This window comes from Mustelus asterias, chromosome 28 (assembly GCF_964213995.1).
Source record: "Mustelus asterias chromosome 28, sMusAst1.hap1.1, whole genome shotgun sequence".
Classification (NCBI taxonomy): Eukaryota; Metazoa; Chordata; class Chondrichthyes; order Carcharhiniformes; family Triakidae; genus Mustelus; species Mustelus asterias.
The window spans coordinates 7495175-7514938 of NC_135828.1; the positions used below are offsets into that span (position 1 = coordinate 7495175).

The following is a 19764-nucleotide window of genomic DNA, read 5'->3' on the forward strand; positions in this document are numbered from 1 at the left end:
AGTCAAATGCTTTGGCACAGCTGGGTGAATAGACAAGGTCTCATTTAGGATCACAAGGACTCTGTAGAATTTATAACATCATTGTCAATGTAGAAAGAAATGCCCCTCGCTGCTTCACAGAGGTTTAATGAAGAAACAAGCAGAAAGCTAAAGGAGAGGGGATTAGAGCAGTGAGCAAAAGCTTGGTTAAAGAGGTGGATGTTAAGAAGGGGTTTAATGGTGGAAAGAGAGAGCGAGATGGTGAGGGGAGAGAGAGGTAGTAAGGCAGGGGGATTCAGTGAGGGAATTTCAGTATAAGTGGCCACCAATGGTGGGGGGGGGGGGGGGGGGGGGGGAAGCTGGGGCAAAGTCTGAGGAACGGAAAGTTTTTGAAGGGGCGGAGGGAAAAAAAAGAGGGACGTTGAAGACCTTGGGGTTGAGGTTGTACATATATAGAGACAGCGAATGAATGAATTTAAACTCACAATTTCAAAGTTAAAACATTGAGAGTAGAGGAGCCAATGAGGGTCAGTAATAATAGGGGCAAAGGGCATGTGAAGGTAATGGACACTGGCCAGGAATGTACTGGAACCGTTAAGTGTGGGGGTGATGAAGGGTGAGTTTTAGAAGCAGGTACTGAGGCGAGTGATGTAAGTGAGATAGGTGAAGGCAGTCGTTGTGATGGACAGGACATGGATCAGAAAATCTGCGGAGGACTGAATAGAACCTTGAGGCTGTGAACAGTCTGGCTCAGCCGAGATAGTGGCTGAGCACAGCGACTGAATCTGTGGTAAGGACATGAGGTTTGTAGTGAGCAGGAGGTGGTTGGGTCAAAAATCATAGCTTTAATCTTATCAGTGCTTTATAAAGGAAATTGTTGCTAATCAGAGACTGTGCTATCAGATCAGCAGTCTGACGACACAGAGGCCATGAAGGAGTCGAGAGAGTTCATAAAAAGTTCATAGAATCATAGAATCCCTACAGTGCAGGAGGAGGCCATTCGGCCCATCGAGCCTGCACTGACCACAATCCCACCCAGGCCCTATCCCCTTAACCCTACGTATTTACCATCTAGCTAATCCCACTGATACTAAGGGGCAATTTAGTACGGCCAATCAACCTAATCCACACATCTTTGGAGCGTGGGAGGAAACCGGAGCACCCGGAGGAAACCCACGCAGACACAGGGAGAACGTGCAAACTCCACACAGTCACCCTGGTCTGGAATCGAACCCGGGTCCCTGGCGCTGTGAAGCAGCAGTGCTAACCACTGTGCCACCGTGCCGCCCAAAAGTTTATTTATTAGTCACAAGTAGGCTTACATCAACACTGCAATGAAGTTACTGTGAAAATCCCCTCGTCGCCACACTGCGGCACCTGCTCGGGTACACTGAGGGAGAATTTAGCATGGCCGATGCACCCGATCCAGCACGTCTTTGGAGTGTGGGAGGAAACTGGAGCATTGGTGAAAAAGAATTGGGTATCATCAGTACATAGGAGGAAACTGACCATCTCCAGTGCCACCATCTTCACCCCCCCACCCCAACCAGGAAATAGACAATGTCACCAAGAGGCAGCCTGTGGTTGAGGAAGAGGGAAGTTTAAGGATAGATTCCCTGGGGGCTCCAGAGGTAATGCGGATACAGGAAATGGGATCAGGAGTAGGCCATACAATCCCTCAAATGTTCTCCATCATTTATAAAACAAAATGGTTGATCCTACATCAACTCCACTTTCCCACCCTGTCACAATACCCCTGATTTCCATTGTGCCCAGAAATCTATAAATCCCGGACTGGAATACACTTGTCAACTGAGCCCTGGGGGGGGGGCGGGGGGGGCAGTAAAGAATTTAACAGTTTCTCAGTGAAGAAAATTTTCCTCAAAACAGTCCTGAATGTCTGACCTATTTTCCCGAGTCTATAATCCCCAATTCCAGACAGTCCAGCGAGAGGAAACAACCTCTCTGCAATCTATCATGTTCGCCAAGTTTCAATGAGATCACCTCTCATTTTTCTAAACTGCGATGGATTTAGTGAACATGTGGTGCATGTTTTACTCGAGGGTTTTACGCATCACAGGTTTTCAGGCTTCACAAAGAAGTTGCTGTGGGAAATAAGAATTTATAACACAACAGGAGGGCTATTCTGTAGAAGTGGAGTTCTCAAGTGTGACCTCCAGGTCAGTTTAACTTGATTAGAAACATATTGTACTTTTAATCCAATACCGGAGTTCACATCCAAGCAGAATAAAGGCATTTATCTTGCTACCCTAACAAGAAAAAGTGTGCGACACATCATTGGCCACCAAAAATAAGAAAATATTTATTTCCCCGGATGGGCGTGTTTCCTTTTGATGCAATTCACAGAACATAGAACAGTACAGCACTGTACAGGCCCTTCGGCCCACGATGTTGTGCCGAACCTTTCCCGAAACCAAGATCAAGCTATCCCACTCCCTATCATTCTGGTGTGCTCCATGTGCCTATCCAATAACCGCTTGAAAGTTCCTAAAGTGTCCGACTCCACTATCACTGCAGGCAGTTCATTCCACATCCCAACTATCTCTGAGTAAAGAACCTACCTCGTACATCCCTCCTATATATCCCACTACGAACCTTATAGTTATGCCCCCAGTAACAGCTACATCCACCCGAGGAAATAGTCTCTGAACGTCCACTCTATCTATCCCCCTCATCATCTTATAAACCTCTATTAAGTCGCCTCTCAACCTCCTCCGCTCCAAAGAGAAAAGCCCTAGCTCCCTCAACCTTTCCTCATAAGACCTACCCTCCAAACCAGGCAGCATCCTGGTAAATCTCCTCTGCACTCTTTCCAGTGCTTCCACATCCTTCTTATAGTGAGGCGACCAGAACTGCACACAATATTCCAAATGTGGTCTCACCAAGGTCCTGTACAGTTGCAGCATAACCCCCCGGCTCTTAAACTCAAACCCCCTGTTAATAAACGCTAACACACTATAGGCCTTCTTCACGGCTCTATCCACTTTACCTACATTTGAAATTTCACAATAAAAGGGAAGAATTATTGTGCAAGTTGTTCAGTGTTCATCCAGAATTCAAATACGCAGCTATTTCTCTGGGAGAATAGTTCAAATACAGATAGAACAAAAAGAAGGATCTGCAACATTTCGCAACCTCAGGATGTCCTCAACTGCTTTACAGCCAATTAATCCTGGAATTCCCTCCCTAATAGCATTGTCGGTCAACCCACAGCACATGGACTGCAGCGATTCAAGAAGGCAGCTCACCACCACCTTCTCAAGGGGCAACTAGGGATGGGCAATAAATGCTGGCCAGCCAGCGACACCCATGTCCCAGGAATGAATGAATAAATAAATCAGTTTCTTTTTATAAAGTGCAGTCACAGTTATGATGTTAGGTTCAAGAAAATACCTCAGCCCCCTGTTACACTTAAACTGGGCACGAATGTTACTTCTGCACAACAGAATTTGTCCATTCATCTGCTTGCTTATTCAAATTAGAAACAGTGGAGATCTGGGGCAGAAAAAAACATACAGAGGCACAAGTGCAGAGATGGGGGAGGGTGGCTGAATTAATCTCTTTTAAAAACCCGTGACATGGACGTTAAAACTCTGACAAAGATTAACTGCAACTTAACTGAACAAGCTCAGCCGTAACACTCCAGCAATGCTGAAGAGACGCTAGTCACTGAACGCAGCTGTAGACCTTACCCTGAAATAGTTGTTCTTCTTCAGACTGTTTAGAAAACCTTCCCAGAGTGGGTCACTGGAAATGCTGCTTTCCGTCTTGGAACTAGGCAAGGACTGCGAACACTTGGAACACAGGATCTCAAAGCCATGGGCCTGGATTACGAAAGATATAAAATAGATACGATACAAACATTAAAACAAGTTTAACAGTACAAAGTATTCATAAAAGAACAGTAAGTAAAACAGTGCAGTAAACAAACCATCTTCAAAAGACACTTGGCCACCTTAAGTTGTCAGCTAGGGTATGATTTGAGATTTGGGCAGGAGGCAGTTTGAATTCTCTACCTGTGTTAGATCTCAACTATCTCCCCTTAGAACCATAGAAAATTACAGCTCAGAAACAGGCCTTTTGGCCCTTCTTGTCTGTGCCGAACCATTTTATGCCTAGTCCCACTGACCTGCACTTGGACCATATCCCTCCACACCTCCTCTCATCCATGAACCCGTTCTTCTATCTCACAAACCTCCAGTACCTCGAGGATAGATGATGTTGGAAAGCTGATTAACCAAACAGCAGAGACAGACAAACAGAAAGTTAAAAATTAACATAACATCAGAAAAAGCACGTTGAAAGTCACTTTTCTTAATTTGGGGACTACAGGTACTAGCTGGAGAATGTGATATTTGAGCATTCTCTGTAACTCATTTAAATTGTAATTTTTCATTCCGCCATTGCAGAACGAGGCCATTGGGCCCATCGAGGCCACACCGACTCTCTGACAGCGCAGCTTACCCAAGCTCACCCCCTGCTCGATCCCCGTAACCACATACATTCATTTCACTGAACCTCCTAACCTACTCATCTTTGGACCTTAAGGAGCAAATTTAGCATGGCCAATCCACCTAACCTACAGATCTTTGGACACCAAGGGACAATTTAGCATGGACAATCCACCTAACCTACACATCTTTGGACTGTGGGAGGAAACCGGAGCACCCGGAGGAAACCCACGCAGACACGGGGAGAACATGCAAACTCCAAACAGACAGAGTGACCCAAGGCTGGAATTGAACCCGGGTTCCTGGTGCTGTGAGGCAGCAGTGCTAACCATTGTGCCGCCGTATTATTTTTATCAAATACCCACCATAAGGTGAAGGAGAAATCCTGTGAAAGGATAGTGAGCAGCTCTTAAAACCATGCAAGAAAATGGAGAGGGAGATGGAGGGAAACAAGATGGGTTCCGATGGATGGGAAAAAGCAAAAATTAGGAATAAAGAAACACTTTTTAAATTGGTAATCAAAACCTTACTTGTAAACTCACCAATTAATGATTCATGGGTGTTTTCCTCATGGAGTTTATAGCAGAGCTTGTGGTCACTCGGTAGTACTGATACTGGTGCTAGTTCCTAAAAACTGGAACTCTCCTCCAGTCAAATTTCCCTGTATCTTTTTATATTTTCTCTCTGGCTGCCACTGCATCATTGAATTGTCATTTAAATTATTCCAGGGATTTTGCCTCCACTATTCTCACCTGCTCAAGGTGCTGATCACTGTGTCAAGAGGCTTTCCTGATATCAACCTTAAATCTGCCGTTTACCCAAATCCCATTTTCTGGCTCGTGAAATTAATGTTAATACATGGAACTGGTCCCTTTTATATTCTTAACTATAACGATTACCCATAAAGGTCATCTCTCAGGGATTCCAAACTTAAAAATTAAAGTTTATTTATTAGTGTCACAAGTAGGCTTACATCAACACTGCAATTAAGTTACTGTGAAAATCCCCTCGTCGCCACACTCCTGTTCGGGTACACTGAGGGAGAATTTAGCACGGGCAATGCACCTAATCAGCACTACTTTCGGACTGTGGGAGAAAACCGGAGCACCCAGAGGAAACCCACGCAGATATGGGGAAAATGTGCAGACAGTGGCCCAAGAGGGGAATTGAACCGGGCCCCTGGTGCAGTGAGGCAGCAGTGCTAACCGGTGTCGCCCCAAAAGATCAAATTTCTCCAGGTTTTCCTCATAACTTAGCGCTCTTAACACGTGGGAACCTTGTGACTCCCGCTCTGCAACAGCTTTAGTGTCTGAATGTCTGCCCTGCCCCCCCCCCCCCCCCCCCCCCGCGCCCCCCTACCCCCCGGCCCGGGTTTATTACAACAAATTGGATTATCTAAATGGAAAGAAATTACAACATGCTGCTGTGCAGAGGGACCTGGGGGTCCTTGTGCATGAGACGCAAAAACCCAGTCTGCAGGTGCAACAGGTGATCAAGAAGGCAAATGGGATGTTGGCCTATATCGCAAGGGGGATAGAATATAAAAGCAGAGATATCTTTCTGCATCTGTACAGGGCATTGGTGAGGCCGCAGCTGGAATACTGTGTGCAGTATTGGTCCCCTTATTTGCGGAAGGATATATTGGCCTTGGAGGGAGTGCAGAGAAGGTTCACCAGGTTGATACCAGAGATGAGTATCAGTTGTTTGGATTTAATATCAGTTGTTTGGATTTAGTATCAGTTGTTTGGGTTTAATCTCAGTTGTTTGGATTTAATATCAGTTGTTTGGATTTAGTATCAGTTGTTTGGGTTTAATATCAGTTGTTTGGATTTAGTATCAGTTGTTTGGGTTTAATCTCAGTTGTTTGGATTTAGTATCAGTTGTTTGGGTTTAATATCAGTTGTTTAGGTTTAATCTCAGTTGTTTTGGGTTTAATCTCAGTTGTTCTGGGTTTAATCTCAGTTGTTCTGGGTTTAATATCAGTTGTTTGGGTTTAATCTCAGTTGTTTGGGTTTAATCTCAGTTGTTTGGGTTTAATATCAGTTGTTAATATCAGGGATTTGTTCCCAGGAGCAGGCTGAGGGTAAGAGAGTGGGTTTTCTGACTTTAATTAATTATTTATTTTTTTGTTTCCTTACACTCTTATTAACTTTTCACTGTCTTACTTGACATAAAGTGTCCAGTATGAGTGTGAAACCAGTGTGTTGTTCCCAGTGTAGGATGTGGGAGGTCCTGGAGGCATCTGGCCTCCCGGACATCCACATCTGTGAGGGGTGTGTCGAGCTGCGGTTCCTGAGGGACCGTGTTAGGGAGCTGGAACTGCAGCTCGAGGATCTTAGGCTGATGAGGGAGAATGAGGAGGTGATAGACAAGAGCTATCATCAGGTGGTCACACCAGGGCAACGGGAGGAGGCCAAGTGGGTGATGGCCAGGAAGGGTAAGGCTAGGGTGGTTGAGAGCACCCCAGTGGATTTGCCCCTGCACAACAAGTACTCCTGCTTGAGTACTGCTGGGGGGGACAGCCCGCCTGGGGGAAGCAGCAGTGGCCGTGTCTCTGCAGTGGAGTCCAGCCCTGTAACTCAGAGGGCTAAGGAAAAGAGGAGGAAGGCGGTATTAATCGGGGACTCGATGGTGAAGGGGACAGACAGGCGTTTCTGCGGAGGTAGGCGGGATTCTCGCATGGTGGTCTGCCTCCCTGGGGCCGGGATCCAGGATGTCGCTAGTCGCGTCCCGGAAATCCTGAGGTGGGAGGGAGAGGAGCCTGAGGTAGCGGTACATATTGGTACCGCTGATGTGGGTAGGAAGGGAGAAGGGGTCATGAAAAGGGAGTACAGGGAATTAGGGAGACAGCTGAGAAAGAGGAAAGCAAAGGTAGTAATCTCAGGATTACTGCCTGTGCCACGGGAAGGTGAGGGCAGGAATGGAGTGAGGTGGAAGATGAATGTGTGGCTGAGGGACTGGTGCAGGGGGCAGGGATTCAGGTTCCTGGACCATTGGGACCTCTTTAGGGGCAGGGGTGATCTGTATACAAAAAACGGGTGGAACTTGAATCACACGGGGACCAATATCCTGGCCGGTAGGTTGGCTAAAGTTACTGGGGAGAATTTAAACTAGATAGGTTGGGGGGAGGGGAGCTAGAAGAGTTGACTAGGATCAAGGAACTAATTGATGGGGTGGAGGATGCAGGGGTAAGGGGAATTACAAAATTAATGGTAGAGGAGAGGGTGCAAGTGAATGAAGGCGGTAATTTAGATAAGGGAGTAGAGGGAGAGGGTGTTCGCGACTCATCAAAGCGGGTCCAGATAAAAGCTGGAATAAGGACACTTTGCCTGAATGCACGAAGCATTCGGAACAAGGTATATGAGTTGATGGTGCAAATCAGCACGAGTGGGTACGATCTAGTGGCCATTACAGAAACGTGGCTGAAAGGTGACCAGGACTGGGAGATGAATATCCAGGGGTATCAGGCGTTTAGGAAGAATAGACAGGAAGGAAAAGGTGGTGGGGTCGCGCTATTAATAAGAGATAATATCAGGGTAGTACTGAGGGATGACATAGGCTCTGAGGAACAAAACGTGGAATCGTTATGGGTAGAGATGAGGAATAGTAGAGGGAGAAAGACACTAGTAGGTGTGGTATATAGGCCCCCAAATAATAATGTTGAGGTGGGGAGGGCTATAAACAAGCAGATAAGGGATGCGTGTAAAAACGGAACGGCAATAATCATGGGGGACTTCAACATGCACATTGACTGGCAGACTCAAGTCGGTAAGGGTGGAATGGAGGAAGAGTTCTTAGAATGCTGTCGGGATAGTTTCCTTGAACAGCATGTTACGGAACCGACGAGGGAACGAGCTATTTTGGATCTGGTATTGTGTAACGAGGTAGGTAGAATTAAGGATCTTATTGTGAAGGACCCTCTTGGGTCTAGTGACCACAATATGGTCGAATTTCTGATTCAGATGGAATAGGAGAAAGTTTGGTCCCAAACCAGTGTCCTCTGTTTGAACAGAGGGAAATATGATAGGATGAGGGATGAATTGGCTAAGGTAGACTGGGAGAGCAGGCTGGCAGGTAGGATAGCTGAGGAACAGTGGAGGATTTTTAAGGAGATCCTTTTCAGTTCTCAGCAAAAATATATTCCAGCAAAAAACAAGGATTGTAAGAAAAGGGAGAACCAGCCGTGGATAACGAAGGAAATAAAGGAGAGTATTAAAATAAAAACAGCTGCGTACAGAGTGGCCAAAAATAGTGGAGAAACAAGTGATTGGGAAAAATTTAAGAAACAACAAAGAGAGACTAAGAAAGCGATAAAGAAAGGAAGGATAGACTATGAAGCTAGGCTAGCAATTAATATAAAAAATGATAGTAAAAGTTTTTATAAATATATAAAAAGGAATAGAGTGGCTAGAGTGAATGTTGGACCCTTGGAGGACGAGAGGGGGGAGTTAATAGTGGGAAATGAGGATATGGCTGAGTCTTTAAATAAGTTTTTTGTGTCGGTCTTCACGGTGGAGGACACAAATAGTTTGCCAAATATTAACGATAGAGGGTTGGCAGCAGGAGAAATACTTAATACAATTAATGTAACCAGAGAGGCAGTGCTGGGTAGACTAATGGGACTGAAGGTGGACAAGTCCCCGGGTCCGGATGGAATGCATCCCAGGGTATTGAAAGAAATGTCAGAGGTAATAGTGGATGCGTTAGTGATTATTTATCAAAACTCGTTGCATTCTGGGGTAGTGCCGGTTGATTGGAAAACGGCTAATGTTACGCCGCTGTTTAAAAAAGGAAGGAGACAAAAGGCGGGTAACTATAGGCCGGTCAGCTTAACGTCTGTAGTAGGGAAAATGCTGGAATCCATTATTAAAGAGGAGATAGCAGGGCATCTGGATAGAAATGGTTCGATCAATCAGACGCAGCATGGATTCATGAGGGGAAAGTCGTGCTTGACGAACATGTTGGATTTTTATGAAGATGTGACTAGGGCGGTTGATGGAGGAGAACCGGTGGATGCGGTGTTTTTGGATTTCCAAAAGGCGTTTGATAAGGTGCCCCATAAAAGGCTACTGAAGAAGATTAGGGCACACGGAGTTGGGGGTAGTGTGTTAAAGTGGATTGGGGACTGGCTATCCGACAGGAAGCAAAGAGTCGGAATAAATGGGTGTTTTTCCGGTTGGAGGAAGGTAACTAGTGGCGTGCCGCAGGGATCGGTACTCGGGCCGCAACTATTTACCATTTATATAGATGATCTGGAGGAGGGGACGGAGTGTAGGGTAACGAAGTTTGCAGACGACACAAAGATAAGTGGAAAAGTGAATCGTGTGGAGGACGGAGAAGATCTGCAGAGAGATTTGGACAGGCTGAGTGAGTGGGCGAGGATATGGCAAATGGAGTATAACGTTGATAAATGCGAGGTTATACACTTTGGAGGAAATAATAACAAATGGGATTACTATCTCAATGGAAACAAATTAAAACATGCTACCGTGCAAAGGGACCTGGGGGTCCTTGTGCATGAGACGCAAAAGCCCAGTCTGCAGGTACAACAGGTGATCAAGAAGGCAAATGGGATGTTGGCCTATATTGCGAAGGGGATAGAATATAAAAGCAGGGATGTCTTGATGCACCTGTACAGGGCATTGGTGAGGCCGCAGCTGGAATACTGTGTGCAGTATTGGTCCCCTTATATGAGGAAGGATATATTGGCATTGGAGGGAGTGCAGAGAAGGTTCACCAGGTTGATACCGGAGATGAGGGGTTTGGATTATGAGGAGAGGCTGAGGAGATTGGGTTTGTACTCGTTGGAGTTTAGAAGGATGAGGGGGGATCTTATGGAGACTTATAAGATAATGCGGGGGCTGGATAGGGTGGAGGCGGAGAGATTCTTTCCACTTAGTAAGGAAGTTAAAACTAGAGGACACAGCCTCAAAATAAAGGGGGGTCGGTTTAAGACAGAGTTGAGGAGGAACTTCTTCTCCCAGAGGGTGGTGAATCTCTGGAATTCTCTGCCCACTGAGGTGGTGGAGGCTACCTCGCTGAATATGTTTAAAGCGCGGATGGATGGATTCCTGATCGGTAAGGGAATTAAGGGTTATGGGGATCAGGCGGGTAAGTGGTACTGATCCACGTCAGATCAGCCATGATCTTATTGAATGGCGGGGCAGGCTCGAGGGGCTAGATGGCCTACTCCTGCTCCTATTTCTTATGTTCTTATGTTCTTATGAGGGGTGTTGATTATGAGGAGAGACTGAGCAGATTGGGTTTGTACTTGTTGGAATTTAGAAGGCTGGGGGGGGATCTTATAGAGATAATGAAGGGGCTGGATAGGGTAGAGGTGGAGAGATTCTTTCCACTTAGAAAGGAAACTAGAACTAGAGGGCACAGCCTCAAAATAAAGGGGGGTCAGTTTAGGACAGAGTTGAGGAGGAACTTCTTCTCTGAGGGTGGTGAATCTCTGGAATTCTCTGCCCACTGAAGTGGTGGAGGCTACCTCGTTGAATATGTTTAAATCACGGATAGATGGATTCCTGATAGGTAAGGGAATTAGGGGTTATAGGGATCAGGCGGGTAAGTGGAACTGATCCACTTCAGATCAGCCATGATCTTAATGAATGGCGGGGCAGGCTCGAGGGGCTCGATGGCCTACTCCTGCTCCTAGTTCTTATGTTTCTACAACTGGATGTAATATTTAAGGCCACTGCTACCCCCCTACACCTTCCCAGCATCTTTCAAACAATAACCAGGTTGCTCACCGCAGGAAGCCAGTCCAAGTATAATCGCTTTTAAAACAGCAGTAGGACAGGCAAGGAATCCGAAAAAACCCACATTCCATATTACCTACCAGTTTCATGCCCAGTTCGTGTGCTTTGAAATACTGGTTGGATTGTGGTGGCAGCGTGTAATCACTCCGTCTATCTGGCACGAAGTGCTGCTGCTGTAATTGGGCGTACAGACATTTTGTAAATGTCACCTAAAAGGAAATGCAAGGGGACATTTAAGAACTGATTCCCCTTTGGATAATACATTCAGAAGTACATTATTATGTTATTATGCTTAGGTGCAGTGCTTGTAATAAATTAATAGCTGCTTCCTATGCCCAACCTACATAAGAAACCCAAGATGTAACTTACAACTGTATATTGTCTGTCCTACTCTTCAAAAGTCCTTAATTCGCTGTAAAGCACTTTGGGACATTTGGTAGTCATGAAAGGTGCTACATAAATGCACGTCGTTCTTTTTCCTTTAACCCATCACATTGTATCCAGCCATCAACCAAATCCGATGGTGCAATATTTTCTACAGCTTATGGTGAAGGCCCTTACCAGAGTCATTACACGGGTCTTGGGGAGAAAGCGTTTAAAGGGGCGGCAAGCGCGTAGGTCAATAGGATCGCGCAGGTAGAAGGCCTGGACGGCAGGTGCCAACAGGTCAGGACGATGCTTCAGCACTGCAGCGATCCCCGCTGGAACATAGCAGCAAGCTCGATGTCTGTCTGCGTGAATCTTTTCTGGGTAACTGCGGAAGACAAAGAAGTAACACTTAAGACTGAAGAAAGGAGGGTTGAAAGGGTCAGAAATCTAGGAAGTAATTACAGATTACGTAAGAAAGAACTCTTGTGGAGTGGCATCATATTATGAGTGAAATTCCAATCATCATCAGAACAAGTGCACAATTCCAGAATACCCATTGTGTGGGGGAGACTCAAAGCTCTCCAGCAGGCTAATCTGTGGCTGTCTCTGAAAGTGTGTAGTTTTGCAGAGAAAGAAAGAGTGTGAGAGAGAATAAGAATGCATTGGCTAAATGCAATTTTAATAAAGATTCAGAACTAATTCCAGTTACCTTTCAATGCGTTTCCTTATAGCTTTGCGAATGGGTTCTGCTGCCAGGCACCTATCAGAGTGAGTAGTGAGCAGGTTGAGGGCTTGTAGGATGGTGGGATCGCTCGCTGGTAACCAAGAGAGTTCCCCTGGATTCTGAGGGATTGGGATGATGTGCAACTCTCCACGATAGAAAAATACCTACAGAACAGCAGAAACAATAAAAGCTACGTTTTCTGCAAAACGCAACATAGTCAGGAATAAAAATCTTTCAATAGAATTGCAAGCAGGAAAGAAGAGTAGAAAAATAACTGCATGAAGCTACGTAACTTGCCTGATGCCACTGGTCAACCTATTAGATAACACTCAGTGTTACCAAGCTATGGTTAACTCAGTTAGTCAGTCCCCGTTAATCAGGGCATGCTTTATAACCTGCAGTAGTGCCACAGGAAAACCACTATTTTCTTAAAAATATCAATCCAGTATAAAAAGTCTTTACATTTTCTGGTCTTTCATGCACAGTGGTTAGCACGACTGCCTCACAGCACCAGGGACCCGGGTTCAATTCTGGCCTCGAGTGGCTGTCTGTGTGGGGTTTGCACGTTCTCCCCGTGGCTGCGTGGGTTTCGTCCAGATGCTCCGGTTTCCTCCCACACTCCAAAGATGTGTGGGTTAGGTAGATTGGCCGTGCTAAATCGCCCCTTAGTGTCAGGTGGACTAGCAGGATAAATACGTGAGGTTACGAGGATACGGCCTGGGTGGAATTGTTCTAATTTAAGACAAGGTTGTCAAAGAGAAATGACTGCTTTTATAGTACAGAGAGGAGAAGCATTGAGGCTGGACACTCTCCAGGTAATTTCTATTGTCTAATGAGACAATGCCAGTGCTACACAGTTGGTTCCAGTGTCACTGTTCTTGGTGGAGATGGGGAAATTAGTTTTCCCATTTCTGATTGCTCTCCAGTGTTAGGGTCCCAGACCAGAACCCAAGGTACAATATCAGGCCAGACTCCAACAATTTTCTATTTTGGCATTGTGAGGACAGGATATTTCTTTTCAGGAACGATTCCACTGACAAAGTCGGGAATTCTTATAGTGAAACAAAACTTTATTTAATAACAATTTAAATATAACTGTTTATTTATTTTTATTCGTATCGCAAGTAGGCTTACAGTAACACTGCAATGACGTTACTGTGAAAATCAACTCTAACAAATGAAGCAGCTTAACCATTAACAGTTGAACAATCTTTAAAAATGTAAGGAAGTTACTTTACTTTCTAGCTTACGACCGTTCTATTTCCAAATCAGCCCCATTGATGCATAGATTCAAACCTGGAGCTGTGAAGCAGCAGTGCTAACCACTGTGCTACACAGTACTATCACACCAGGAGGGACAGTTTAGGCTCGGGGATAGCTACTACACGCACAAACTGAAAGAATGGCAACTTCAGTAAACAACCAGAGGTCCAATGTGACTCATCACCCTCATTGGGAAGTGGTGAGGAATAGAGTGGAGGTTTTCTTACCCGGTTTGCACTAGTGTCAGGGTTTAACCATTTGGGAAGGTACTCAGCAGCCTCAATCAACAGAAAGTCCCCATCGTTATCCTCAACACTATGCACAAAAACAAAGATTCGATGTTAACGTGAAATATAGATGAAAGCTGAATAAATTATATTGTCTCTTCCTCTGCAGCAACTCAGAACAAATCAAATTTGTAATTTTGATTTTACAGTAACTAACGCCAAGGGATTCCATACCTTGCCACCAAGTTGGGGAACTCCTTGGTGATCTGCTGAATAAGGTACACGATCAACCATTCATCATCCACATTATCACCAAAGTTTGTGACACCACCAATGTGGCCAGGAACATCTCCTAAAAGGAAAAGCTTTGCATTGTCATCTGAAACATACTCAGCCATGGTACATTAACTGGCTAGTGTTCTGTACTAAAACCAAAACATTTAGTGATGGATCAGTGTGTACAAGATGCAGCAAAAAAACCACACAAGCGGAAAATGAGAAAACATCTTCCAACCACTGGCATCCAAATCTGGCTCAGGAGCGCAGCTTCCCTTTTTCCTACTATTAGGGGCAGCACGGTGGCACAGTGGTTAGCACTGCTGCCTCACAGGGACCTGGGTTCGATTCCCGGCTTGGGTCACTGTCCGTGTGGAGTTTGCACATTCTCCGTGTCTGCGTGGCTTTCCTCCGGGTGCCCCGGTTTCCTCCCACAGTCCAAAGATATGCAGGTTAGGTGGATTGGCCGTGCTAAATTGACCCTAGTATCAGAGGGATTAGCAAGGTAAATATGTGGGGTTTCGGGAATAGGGCCTGGGTGGGATTGTGGTCGGTGCAGACTCGATGGGCCAAAAGACCTCCGTCTGCACTGTCGGGAGTCTATTCTATGATTCTATCTCAGATGTGTACCGTCTTAACGAAGTAGAATTTTCTCTCTCTTTCATTACTGAAGCCAATGACTCTTGCGAGAAGGATGTCATAACATGGATACCCAAGCTCCTCCACAATCGAACTCCCTTCACTTGTGTACTTGGATGGAAAGTTCTGAAGGAATATTTGACAATGAGTTCATTACAAACAAATCTGATCCTACTCCCTTCTATAAATCACACCTCAGCATTTCTAATAGTGATGCTTGGAAGAAATATTGGACACAAATTTTGTTTCTACATCATTAGTTCAGACACGTGGCAACTAATGGTATCCTGGCTGAAGCCAGCCATCTCACCACATCTTACAATTTATATTGATTTATTATTGCCACATGTTTGGGATGCAGTAAAACGTGTTGTTTCTTGTGAGCTATACAGACAAAACATCCCACTCAGAGTATCTAAGGGAGAAGGAAAGAATTATTTAATGCAAAGTAAACAATCCAAGACACTTTCCAGCAAAGGGTTGTCTGGACTCGAAAACGTCAGCTCTTTTCTCTCCTTACAGATGCTGCCAGACCTGCCGAGATTTTCCAGCGTTTTCTCTTTGGGTACACTTTCCAGGATCGAGTAAGAAGAATGAGTTGTTGCTTGGGGGAACAAAGTTTAGGAGAGGTAACTAGGATAAAAAGATATATTTTAAGAAGGTTTTTAAAGGAGGAGCAAGAAGCAATGAGGAAATGTCTTTCAAGAAGGGAGTTCAAGGGTACAACATGAAGGCAACTGATACCTTGGCCAAAAAGGGGGTGGGGGGGGGGGGTGGGCGGGGAGGATGCAAGAGGGAAGGCGAGTATAAAGCCCAGATCATGTATCAAATCTTGAGACCTTCTACTCCATTGTCACAACTGTGTACAATGGACCTCTTCACCTACACTTTCTGTTTCCTTTACTGCCTCTACCTTCCCCATCCCTTGTGCACAACCCTTCTCTTCCCCTTTGGAACCATTCCAAGGCGTTTGTCCTCTTTTTAGGTCAAACCAAACCAAGTAAACAAACTCAGATTAAATCAGGACAAAGTAAAAGGGGCAGCTCCCCAAAAAGGAGGGGGAACAGCTCGAACAGAAATCAAAGTACAAAGGAAACTTAAAAACATCAAATTAAAATGTGATTATTAGGGTCAATAATGCACCCCAACCCCTGCGGTGCCCAGCGGGCGCGGAAAGCGTCAATGAATGACTAGCACTTACTGGTGCTTCTGTCTAAACAAAACCAAATACATGAAAGGTAAAGAAAAATGCATTAAATATACAGGTATCTTCAATGGCATTGAGCACAGGCAGTCAGGGCCATTGCAATTCTATGGTGAAGTAGGTTAGAGGCATAGTTGGATCAATACCGGATGTATTTCTGCTTCCAATTTAAAGTTATTATATTGCATATTCCTGCATTCTCCTTTACAATGGAAACTGTCTTTGTCATTTTTTTAAACAAGTATAATAATATCCTCCTCCTAGTATTGACACTGACACTAGGGCCACTGTATTGATAGTGTGACAAATCTGCCATGGTAAGATTTTATTAATTAATTCAATAGAAATGCATCATCGACAGTCACAGGTGAGGTGTCGGAAAACTGGAGGAAGGCAAAGGTTGTGCCATTATTTAAGAAAGGCAGCAGGAAAGGCCTGGGACTACAGATCGGTGAGCCTAACGTTAGTGGTGGGTAAGTTGTTGGAGGGGATTCTGACATTGTCTACACAGACTTTAGCAAGGCCTTGGACAAGGTACCACACAGTAGACTGGTCAGCAAGGTTGGATCCAGGGACAACTAGCCAATTGGATACAAAATTGGCTTCCCGGTAGGAGATAGAGGGTGGTGGTGGTGGTGGTAGAGGGTTGTTTTTCAGACTGGAGGCCTGAGACCAGTGGTGTGCCACAGGGATCGGTGCTGGGTCCACAGTTGTTTCTCATTTATATCAACAATTTGAATGAGAACATAGGCAGCATGGTTAGTGGGTTTGCAGATGACACCAAAATTGGTAGTGAAGTGGACAGTGAAGGTGGTTATCTAAGACTACAACGGGATCTTGATCAACTGGGCCAGTAGGCCGAGGGTATGGCAGATGGAGTTTAATTCAGATAAATGAGAGGTGTTGCATTTTGGTAAGACAAACCAGGGCAGGACTTGCACTGTCAATGGTAGGGCCCTGGGGACTGTTATCAAACAGAGACACCTGGGGGTGCAGATACATAGTCCTTGAAAATGGTATCACAGGTAGACAAGGTGATGAAGGTAGCATTTGGCACACTTGCCTTAATCGGTCAGAGCACTGAGTACAGGAGTCAGAATGTTGTGTTACAACTGTACAGGACATTAAGGCCACATTTGGAATATTGTGTACAGTTCTGGTCACCCTATTATAGAAAGGATATTAAACTGAAAAGGGTGCAAAAAAGATTTACAAGGATGTTCCCGGGACTGGAAGGTTTGAAATATAAGGAGAGATTGGGACTTTTTTTTGCACTGGAGCATAGGAGGATCAGGGGTGACCTTACAGAGGTTTATAAAATCATGAAAGGTATTGATAAGATGAATAGCCACAGTCTTTTCCCCAGGGTAGGGGAGTCCAAAACTAGAGGGCATAGGTTTAAGGTGAGAGGGGAAAGATTTAAAAGGGATCCCTGGGGCAACCTTTTCACACAGAGGGTGGAGCTGATATGGAATGAGCTGCCAGAGGAGGTGGTAGAGGTGGGTATAATCACAACATTTAAAAGACATTTGGACAGGTACAGGGATGGGAAAGGTTTAGAGGGATATGGGCCAAACACAGGCAAATGGGACTAGTTCAGTTTAGGAAACCTGGTCGGCATGGACAAGTTGGACCAAAGGGTCATCTGGACTCAAAACGTCAGCTCTTTTCTCTCCTTCCAGATGCTGCCAGACCTGTTGAGATTTTCCAGCATTTTCTCTTTTGGTTTCAGATTCCAGCACCCGCAGTAATTTGCTTTTATTTATGGGTCTGTTTCCCTGTTGTATATCCCAATGATTCTATAAATATTTACACCGGGAGCCAGAGGTTGGCTGCTCTGAAAGGGGGGGGGGGGGGGTGGAGGGGAGTGTGTGGGGATCAGGGTCCAGGCACTCACCCCGGCCCGGTGTGTACTGCAGCCTGAAGGCCTCATTGTGCCAGATGTAGCCGGCACACAGCAGAGCCAAGCGGCCCACTATCCTCTCCAGCTGCTGCTCCAACTCCGCCCGGCAAACCGCGGGCTCCTGGGCTCCGCCGGGGTGATAAAGCCTGTAGGCCACAGTGTCCTGCGGCCACTCGCTGCGCCGCTCCTCCAGCAAACCCTCCATAACCGTGCCGAATGCACCCACCTCGGGTCCCACACCTAATACCTTCCCCTGTCCCCATCGGTCCCGCACCTAATACCTTCCCCTTTCCCCATCGGTCCCACACCAAATATCTTCCCCTGTCCCCATCGGTCCCGCACCTAATACCTTCCCTTTCCCTATCTGTCCCACACCAAATATCTTCCCCTTTCCCCATCGGTCCCACACCTAATGTCTTCCCCGGCGCTCAACGGCGTCAAGCGTAAGGCGGGCAGTCACGTGGCTCGCGACGCGATGACGTCAACACATAACGTTACGTCACGCAGATCCGTGACGACACCCAGCCGGTGACGTCACCGGGAAGCCATTGGAATGGATGGAGCCAATGGTCAGATTGATTATTGATTAAATCCCCAGTGGACAGGTGTGTGATGGGAATCTATAATCCCAGCCCAGTGTCCGATATAGTTTTAAATTGCTGCTGGTCGCCCTCGGGAGTTTTTAAAAAAAAAACATGTTGAAGGTGCTAGAGAAATGCAAGTTGTTGTTGTTGTGTCCAGCTTCATGCCCAGTCAGCCTTCCACCCTCTCCACCATTCGCTGAGGAGGCTGCAAGGGCAGGAGGAGCGGTCGTCCAGTCCCATCGCAATGCCGAAACAGGCCCTTCTGCCCCTCTGTTCCCTAATAGTGTTTGAGCTACACACCAGGAGCTTCTTTACAGACACGATCAGCATCATTCCATTCCTTCCCCATTGCTTATCCACACTCCACGCACCTGAGAGTCATAGAGATGTATGCAGCGCAGAAACAGGCCCTTTGGCTCAACTCGTCCATGCCGATTATGTTTCATAGAAGAATCATAGAATCCCTACAGTACAAAAGGAGGCCACTTGACCCATCGAGCCTGCACCAACAACAATCCCACCCAGGCCCTATCCCCACGTATTTACCCTGCTTATCCCCTTGACACTAAGGAGCAATTTAACATGGCCAATCCACCTAACTTGCTCATCTTTGGAATCCTAAACCGAACTAGTCCCATTTGCCTGTGTTTGGCCCATATCCTTCTAAACCTTTCCCATTCCCATACCTGTCCAAATATGTTTTAAATGTTGTAATTGTACCCACCTCTACCACCTCCTCTAGCAACTCATTCCTCTATGTGTGAAAAAGTTTCTCCTCAGGAGCCTTTTAAATCTTTTCCCTCTCACCTTAAACCTATGCCCTCTAAATTTTGGATTCCCCTACCCTGGGGAAAAGACCTTGGCTATTCACCTTATCTATGCCCCTCATGGTATTATAAACCTCTATCTGGTCACCCCTCATCCTCCTACGTTCCAGGGAAAAAAAAGTCCCAGCCTCTCCTTATAATTCAAACCTTCCAGTCCCGGTAATATCTATACGATTCACTGCAAATCCTCCTGGAGCTAGTGAGTGATAATTGTATGAACCATCCCACATTTAGCGCTCCTAAGGTGTCCATAAAAAATGGCATGCCAGTGAAAATGTGCTGAACTAAAACCTTTTCCCATAAATCCATGAAATAAGAGTGTGTTGCATTCATAACTTTTACATTTAAAAACCTATTAGTTTCCTTGAACTTAACTGGCCCAGATATCCTCTTATGAACGTACTGCTCTTAGTAACTTGCTACTCTTATCTACTTACCTCCCACTCACTGCCCCTCTCCTGAGCCCTGGCTCAGGAGAGGGGCAGTGGCCTGGAGGTAAGTAGGCCATGGAGCCCTGGCCTCCAAGGAAAGGG

At 45.7% G+C, this 19764-nt stretch overlaps 1 protein-coding gene across 2 annotated transcripts in view; it reads right to left on the reverse strand.

Annotated features, from left to right (window-relative positions):
- ecd (ecdysoneless homolog (Drosophila)) overlaps positions 1–18134 on the reverse strand; it is a 36955-nt gene extending 18821 nt beyond the window's left edge. Inside the window, exons 1-8 of one of the 2 annotated variants that reach the window (XM_078199378.1) lie at positions 18127–18134; positions 17815–18060; positions 14033–14150; positions 13799–13886; positions 12294–12472; positions 11777–11969; positions 11296–11424; positions 3693–3824 (exon numbers count right to left, since the gene is read on the reverse strand). In XM_078199378.1, coding sequence (XP_078055504.1) covers positions 3693–3824; positions 11296–11424; positions 11777–11969; positions 12294–12472; positions 13799–13886; positions 14033–14150; positions 17815–18025 — 1050 coding nt within the window. In that variant the 5' untranslated portion in view covers positions 18026–18060; positions 18127–18134. Of the gene's footprint in view, positions 1–3692; positions 3825–11295; positions 11425–11776; positions 11970–12293; positions 12473–13798; positions 13887–14032; positions 14151–14704; positions 14840–17814; positions 18061–18126 lie in introns of those variants that run through there. The other variant, XM_078199379.1, reaches the window with a different exon arrangement.
- Between the last annotated feature and the right edge of the window lie 1630 nt (positions 18135–19764).